Source organism: Hevea brasiliensis, chromosome 12, assembly GCF_030052815.1.
Source record: "Hevea brasiliensis isolate MT/VB/25A 57/8 chromosome 12, ASM3005281v1, whole genome shotgun sequence".
NCBI lineage: Eukaryota > Viridiplantae > Streptophyta > Magnoliopsida > Malpighiales > Euphorbiaceae > Hevea > Hevea brasiliensis.
In genome coordinates, this window is record NC_079504.1 from 29,862,661 (window position 1) to 29,871,328 (window position 8,668).

The 8,668-nt window shown below is 29.2% G+C and overlaps 1 protein-coding gene and 1 non-coding gene across 2 annotated transcripts; one reads left to right on the plus strand and one right to left on the minus strand.

The window, feature by feature from the left end:
• Positions 1-1,831: 1,831 nt before the first annotated feature.
• On the plus strand, positions 1,832-1,938 carry LOC131171487 (small nucleolar RNA R71). The gene has a single exon (XR_009142147.1). It is a non-coding gene; the product is annotated as a small nucleolar RNA R71 (small nucleolar RNA).
• A 4,886-nt stretch (positions 1,939-6,824) lies between these two features.
• On the minus strand, positions 6,825-7,700 carry LOC131171167 (disease resistance protein RPV1-like). The gene is made up of 2 exons (XM_058130638.1): positions 7,687-7,700; positions 6,825-7,471 (listed from the first exon to the last, which is right to left on the minus strand). Exons 1-2 carry the CDS (start codon positions 7,698-7,700, stop codon positions 7,024-7,026), a joined length of 462 nt encoding a protein of 153 aa, XP_057986621.1. The 3' UTR covers positions 6,825-7,023.
• Between the last annotated feature and the right edge of the window lie 968 nt (positions 7,701-8,668).

Here is an 8,668-nt window from a genome sequence, read left to right on the forward strand (position 1 = left end):
ATGCAGCCACATGAGGGTTGTCATAGTCTATGCTTCCTCCATGAACCAAGCAATTTCAAGTGGATCTTCCGGATATCTCTTTCTGAAGTGTTCTTCAACCAGCTCATCAATGATATCAATTCTCAAACAAGTATCAGCTTCAGAATGATGCTTCTTCATAATGTTATTAATATTGAAAACCAATTGATCTTCACCAACTCTAAGAGTCAATTTTTCTCCCTTAACATCAATCAATGCTCCTGTTGTAGCCAGAAAGGGTCTTCCCAAGATAATTGGGATATTAGAATCCTCTTCCATGTCCAAGATGACAAAGTCAACAGGTATATAGAACTTCCCAACCTTCAGAGGCACATTCTCCAAAATCCCTTCAGGATACTTAATTGATCTGTCAGCTAACTGAAGAGAAATGTGGGTTGGCTTAAGATCTCCCATATTGAGCTTCTCATAAATGGAGAGGGGCATAAGGCTAACACTAGCCCCTAAATCACATAAAGCTTTTGTAGAACATGATTCCCCAATGTGGCATGGAATTGAAAAACTCCCTGGATCTTTGAGCTTTGGAGGAAGTTTTCTTTGGAGGATAGCACTACATTCTTCTGTTAAAGCTACAGTTTCATGGTCTTCAAGTTTCCTCTTATTTGAGAGAATTTCTTTTAAGAATTTTACATAAGAGGGCATTTGTGAAAGAGCATCAATAAAAGGCACATTTATGTATAGCTTCTTCAAAACCTCTAAGAACTTTCCAAATTGCTTATCAAGTTTAGCTTTTTGAAATCTTTGTGGAAAGGGGAGTTGTGGTTTGTAAGGCTCTGGAGGTATATACTTCTCTTTCTTCTCTTCAATTTTCTCTTTACATTTTTCTGCACTTTCTTTCTCACTTTCTTGTTTTTCTCTCTCATCAATTTCTTTCTCATTTTCTCTCTTCTCACTATTTTCACTTTTCTCATTTTTTTCACTCTTCTCATTATTTACAACTTCCCCACTTCTTAAAGTAATAGCTTGACACTGCTCTCTTGGGTTTTTCGGTTGACTTGGAAGTTTTCCAAAAGACTTGGTACCTGAGGAAGATGCTTGTTGTGCAATCTGATTTTCCAACATTCTGTTATGTGTTTGCATCTGTTCTAGCCTTGCTTTCATCTCTCTCATCTCTTCATCATGCTTAGTTTGGTTAGCAAGAATCTGTTGTAATAAAGCTTCTGTGGTGGAACTTTGTTCTTGCTGTTTTGGTGGAGGTGCAGGATTCATGTTTCTCTGCTGAAAATTAGGCAATGGTTGCCTATTTTGCTGATATGGAATTCCTTGTTGCTGTTGTGGCTGAAGATTCTGATTTGGGACTTGACTTTGCTGATTTCCCCATGAAAAGTTGGGATGATTCCTCCAAGTTGGATTATAAGTTTGAGAGTAAGAATTCCCCATTTGTTTGTTTCCATAATTACCAACATATGCAGCTTGCTCTCCATAGTCTACTCCACAGCTGGTAGTTCCTTCTGCATAAGCAACTTGTTGTGAACTTCCAGATGATGATGATGAACTAACCAACATACTTAAATCTTCCATCTTCTTAGCCAAAACATTTGTAAGTGCATCAAACTTTGCATTAATCATGTTGAATGGATCAAGGTCATACATTCCAGCAGCTTGCCTCTTTTGAGTTGGAGCTGATCCTCTTGGACTACTTCAAAGATGAGTATTCTTTGTAATTTTCTCCAATAGCTCATAAGCTTCATCTTCATACTTCATAATAAATTCTCCTCCTGTTTGAGCATCAATAATCCCTCTAATTGCAGGAGTAACATTGGTGTAAAAATTCTGATTTATCATCCATTTTGGAATGGCATGATGTGGGCATTGTCTCTCTAATTCCTTCCATCTCATCCATGATTCATAGAGAGTTTCATCTTCTCTTGGTCTAAAAGCTGTCATTTGATTCCTCAATTCTTGAGTTTTTCTAGGTGAAAAATATTGTGCAAGAAATGCATCAGTGAGTTACTCCCAATTTGTAATGGAGTTGTGAGGTAAAGAGTCAAGCCAATCCAATGCTCTATCCTTCAAAGAGAATGGGAATAGCTTCAATCATGCTGCATCATCAGATACTCCAAGTTGTTTTTGCGTATCACAAATCATAGCAAACTTCTTTAGATGTGTGTGTGGATTTTCAGAAGGATGTCCCCCAAATTGGGAATTTTGGATCATTTGAAGAACCCCAAAATCTATCTTGTAACTATTTGCATCAATTCTTGGTCTTGCTATGCTCTCTCTCAAGTCATCAAAACGAGGAAAAGCATGATCCATCATACTTCCCCTAGGCACATTAGCATTTACAACCTCTTCACCTTGGGCTGCATGTTCATTGTTTCGATCATTTCCAGCATTTCCACCACCAATTCTAATTCTTTCATCTACCATGTCTGCTTCAATTTCAGTTTCTCTCAAGGTTTCTTTCCTTTTTCTGGTTTCTTTCTTGTTGGCTCTACAAAATTTCTCAATTTCAGGATTAAACAATAAGGATGTGTCACTTATGCTTCTAGCTCTTCTCATAAAAGATTAAGAGTACCTAAAAAGAACAAACAAACACAAAATGAAAAGATAACAAAGATAAAACTATAAACAACTAAAATAATCAAGAATTCAATCTTAAACAAACAACTCCCCGGCAACGGCGCCAAAAACTTGATGTGGCCCAACCGCAAGTGCACGGGTCGTACAAGTAATATAAAAAAGATATCGTTCTCACGAGAAGTTGTATTAATGATTGAATTTTTTATATAAAAATTCTGACTAATTTGAACTATTTTTGAAATTAAAGTAATAAATTGATAGATATTGAAGTGTGAATTCTATGTATGTAAAATTAATAATCTATTCAACAATGTAATGATTTAACTAAAATTGCATCAAAATAAGCAAATTGAAATATGGCAAGATTTAAAATGGCAAGTAATTAAATTCAATTAGAAATTAACAATGATAAAAAGGCGATTCTGGAGTTCGGGAGTTCATATTCAAGCTATTTTGGGATTTTTAAATTGGTTATCCAATTTTGTGGAACTTACGGGTTTTAAGGAGATTAATTCTTAAATCCTTTGAATACCCTTTCGAGTGGGACAAAAAGTGCCTTAATCAATCTAATCCTACTTTCGTGGAGTTAAAGTTAATCAAGACCCATTAAGTTCCTTAATTAATCTATAAATCCTCTTAATCCTTAGTCTATTTCTAGATCTAAGTTAATTAAGTCCAATTTCTTAATTATCTATCACAAGGCTTTCTCCTTTCGATGCCTCAACCATGGATTAAGAACATCACTTAATGGGATCCTACACTAAGCATGTCATTTAGCACACAAGAAATGAATAAAACTCATTAAGACCACAAAATATGGATTACCCAATCAAAATCCACAAAATATCTCAAATATTACATCCCAACTCCAGAATCTAATGAAAACTACTCACTATCCATAATAATTACAAGATATTTTGAGTTAATATGGAAATAAAACCTTAATATAAGCTAAGAACTAAGAAACCCAATACAAGAAATGTAAGAAATATGCAAGAAAGGAAAGAAAACTCCAAATCTGTCTGGAAATGGAGGGGGTGACGTTTTTGGCTCCCTCTTTTTGACTCTTCAGCTGCTGCTCCTTTTCTTTTCTTTTCTCCTCCCTTTCTAAAATGGGATAAGAGCCTATTTATATCTTTTTTTTTTTCTGACAAGGAGCCCTAAAATTGTGTGTTTGAGGTGTGATTTTCTGAGAGAATCTTCTGCCAGCTCATTATGAAGACTTTATAGAACTGCATAAGTTATGCAGTCCCTTATGCAGTTTTCGGCTGGTTCCTGGCTCTCTGTGCGAAGCTGCATGAGCAGGGTGCAAGACTGCATAAGTTATGCAGTTTTCCATGAGGTCGCATAAGCAAGGCACGAATCTGCTTAAGTTATGCGGCAACTTATGCAGATTTCGGCAGGTTTGAGACATTGTTTCTTCTCCTTATGCAGAACTGCACAACTTATGCAGCAAGTTATGCGCAATTTGGCCAATGCATACTTCAACTTTTAAACTTGTTTTTTAACATCTTTTGCTGTAGAAATCACTCATCAATGGCAAAATTTCTTTTTAGTCCCTCAAATACACCATTTTACCTACAAAACAAAGTAAAATTATAAATTAATCCAAAAATTGACAATTATGAAAAACTATCTAAATAACTAATGAAATTAGCTAAAAGTGACTAATAATCAAATAAAATGACTATGAAATTAAACCTAAATGACTATGCAAAATGCATGTATCAATCAGCATACGATCTGGAAAGCAATTTCTCCAGAATGCTGTCAGCGACTTCTTCACATAGTTGGGATTCATGCCTAAAACAATAAGATGAATAGACAATGTAACAAGTCCATGATAATAAATAAAAGAATAGAGAAACAACATATACAATTTTAACAACCTGATATATAATTTTAATATATGCATGAGTATAGATTAAAACTACAGGTCATGTATCATTTCATACAAATACAAAAGTAGAGGAAATAAATGTATTAACAAATATTTTTAAAGTAAGGTTTTTATTATCAAATCCTTCCCAGAAATTAAGGTTTTAATTATCAAGTCCTTTCCAGAAAATTGAGTGAAGCTTTTTATTATCACTTTGGCATTTTAAGTTCTTGGCTGGAAAGTTTAAAGGTTCCATAATTAGTTTTTATATTATACAGGTGCAGAGCTAAAAACAGTTGGAATCCCATCAACATCAGAGGGGCTTACGCGAAAGAACCAATCGCCTCATTAATTAAGAAATATTTGAATTTTCTCTCATGGGGACAACTTCTGTAGTATAAAATTAAAAAATAGAGATAATTTAACTGGATACAAGATAGAAAAGGTGGGTTTTATAAAATCAAAAAATAGAAATAATTTAACTGGATACTAGAAAGAGAAGGTGGGTTCATAAACCTGATGTCTCCATTGTATATCTTTTGTGGCGGTTGTAGAGTCCTCTATAATTTGAGATTTTAATTATAAGATCTTAAACTCAAGTAACTATAATCTATAGTTAATTAATTATGCACCATATATTGTTCTATCACCATTAAGTATGCAGTTGTGGAGTCCTTCATTTGTTAATTAAGTTCTCACTAGGGGATATAATTACAAAAAGTTAATGATTAATTTAGACGGTAGAAACGAAATTAAACCTTAAAAAAGTAGAGATTGATTTTATATTTTTATTTTCAATAAAATAGAATTTAAATATTTTATAAAATTATTAAATTTTTAAAATAAAATTTATTAATAAAAATAAATATTTATGCAACTTATTATTTAAAATATATAAAATTAAATAGTTCCTGGTATTTTTTGAATAATAATAATCGAGTTTATGATAAGTTCGAGCAATTGATAATAAATTTTAATCGAGTTTAGAACGGATTCGAGTTTTAAAAATATTAATTAGGTTTAGATACAATGATTTTCTCGATAGCCTAATCGTTGCCGGTGTCGGATAATAGGAATTCAAAGTAGGAGGGTTCAATTTTTTTATTAAATGGAGTGTCCAATTAAAATATATAATTTATAAAAATAATATAAATAAAATAAATAAAAGTTGATAATAAAATTTGTTTAAATTAAATTGATTTGTTAAAAATTAATTGAAATTGTTATTAATTTAAAAATATAATATATGTTTAATATTATAAATTTTTGAACTTAAAATGGCTTAAAATTAAAAAAAAAAATTATCTAATTTATTTTATGGGTATGTTGAAATTTTAGTAATGAAAGATTTTAATAATAGTAATGAATTATGAATAAAAAGTTACTAAAGTTATTCAAATTGATAAAAAAGATGATAAAAGATCTAATAATATTGTCTAACAATTTAAATTTTAAAGCATGAAAGTTAGTATTTGTAGATTTATTAGAAAAGTAAAATGATAAAATATAATTAACAGAGAGGAAGATAACAAAAGATAATGATATTTGAGAATTTTTTAGCAAGAATATTTATGTTTCATATCATTCTTTTAATAAGGGCCTATTTGGTTTAACTGTTGAATATAACTGATAGCTGTTAGCTGATAGCTATTACTGTTAGATGATAGCTGATAACTGATAGCTGATGATAGCTGTTTTATGTTAAGTGTTTGGTAAAATTATATTTAACTGTTGCTGTTGATATGTAAAATGACTAATAAGGGTATATATCATATAATTTATTTAATTTTTAAATAAATATAAAATTATAAATTTATTACATTATATTATTTATTTTATTATTAAATTAAATATATAATTATTAAATTAATATATTATATTATTTAAATAAATATATAATTATTAATCTATTATATTATATCATTTATTTTATTATTGAAATAAGAAAATAATTATTTTTTAAGATAATTAAATAATTTTAAAAATATAGATAAAATAATAAAATAATTATTATTGTTAATAGAAAAATTTATAATTAATTTTAAGTTTTTAGATATAAATAAATATTTTATATTTTATGTTATTAATAAAAAAATATTTTAATAAAATTAAAAATACGTTAATTAAAATGTTAAAATTATAAATAAAAAATAAAAATATTAATAATATTAATTTTTAAGTTAAATAAAAAAGATTAATATGATCAAAATAAAAAATAAACCAAATTAGCTATTAACCGATGAGAAATAATTCTAAAAATAGAGCTGATACAAACTGCAGCTGATGGATATCATACCAGTTATCATACTGGTTATGAAGAATTACATGTTGCAATGTTTTTAAAATCAGATTGACAATTGAATCGATCTACTAACCATTTCACCGATTTGAAAGATTTAAGCAATTAGATTAATTTAAAAAAAAAACTGGTTAAAAATAATTTAAATTTTGAAAATTTTTATTTTTCTATTGATAATTAAAATAAATAAATTGAATTAGACCAAACCAGTTGCCCGGTCTAGTTCCCAATTTAAACAGTTCAACCAACCAGCCAGCCAGCCAGTTAAGTCCAATACTGAAAACAATTACCTGTAGTCGCTGGAAACCCATCCAAATAGATTGGCTGCTTCCATCAAAGCAGTGCGCCACTTCTCCACAACGTCTAAGCTGTGCTTTGAATTTTCTTTGACTTTCCCAAATGCTTCTCCAAATTTCCCAGTCTGTTTTCTAACATCGGAAGGATTTACACGGTAGAAAATGGGTAAAACCTTTCGCCCTAATTTTTTCTCGCAGTCAATTATCTTCACTAGTTCATCTAGGCACCACCGAGAGGATGCATAATTTTCTGAGAAAATTACTACAGAAATCTTGGATTCTTCAATCGCTTTCATGAGGGCTGGCGAGATCCCTTCTCCTCTTTCAAGAATATCGTCTTTGAATGTTGTAATATTTTTCCGACAGAGGGCAGCATAAAGATGACAAGTAAAACTGTGACGAGTTTCAATTCCCCTAAAGCTAAGGAAAACATCATAGCTAGTTTTTCAGGAGAAGGCTAAAGATGAAGTAGAAGCCATATTTGACAAGCACGGTTTTGTTTGGTAGAAAAGAAAATAGAGGAATTGCAGTGAAAGATGGAAGAATGCTAAACCTGGGAACTATTTATAGTTGATCTGAATCAAACCACCTACCAGATTTTGTATATTGGAGGAAGTTTCAGTGCGATCACTTTCGGCAATTAGAGAAACTACAATGAACCCACCATTTTCTACTCTTTCTCTTTCACCTGACGGATTGTGTACATATATAAAAGAGAGTTATTGCTTCTTTTAACGCGTATGAGATCTAAGAGGTAAGTAAGAGGAAATTGAGAGGCACGACTTTTCTAAAGCAACTCTTCTTTAATTTATTGACTTGACTTCAGCTTCGCAGTCTTTTTGTCAATTAGTGAATTCCATTAAGTCAGTCTGTGCATGTGAAGGGGAATATTAGGTTTGAAAAAAATTCTTTTTGTTATTTACAAAAATACCGATAAAATATATTTATCATGATGTATATGTAAATTTATATTTATAAATTTAAATTTAAATTTATTACTAATAATTTTTAGTAAAATATATTTATTATTAAATTTATAAATAATTTTAATTTTAAGTATAAATTAAAATTTTAATATTAATGTAATAATAATTCTACTTATACAAAAATCTTATTATAATTTTTAATATAATAATTCTATAATCTTAACCCTATTAATTCAATAAAAAATTATTTAATTTATTATAATAAAATTAATAAAAACATTAAACACTAAATATGACTTTTACTAATTTATTTTATTAATTGTTCTAAATATTTACAAACTTATAGTATAAAAAATAAAATTTATTTTAATTATATAAGTGTAGGAAAGAGGGAAGAATAATAGGATAAACAAAAACATTTTTAACATAATTATAAAATTACTAGTATAAAGTAACTCTTTAATTAACAATATTTTATGTATTTGAGGGAGCTTGGAATTGTAATTTGTTAGTTGTACATAAAAATTAAATATATATATATATATATATATATATATATATATATATATATATATATATATATATTTTAAAATAAATTATAAAAAATAGATTATAAATAAATAATATATTTTACATGAAAGTAAATATGATTTTTTTATTTCTTCTTAAAGTTTTATAAAAGAACCTATATTCTAGTCTTACTAAAAAA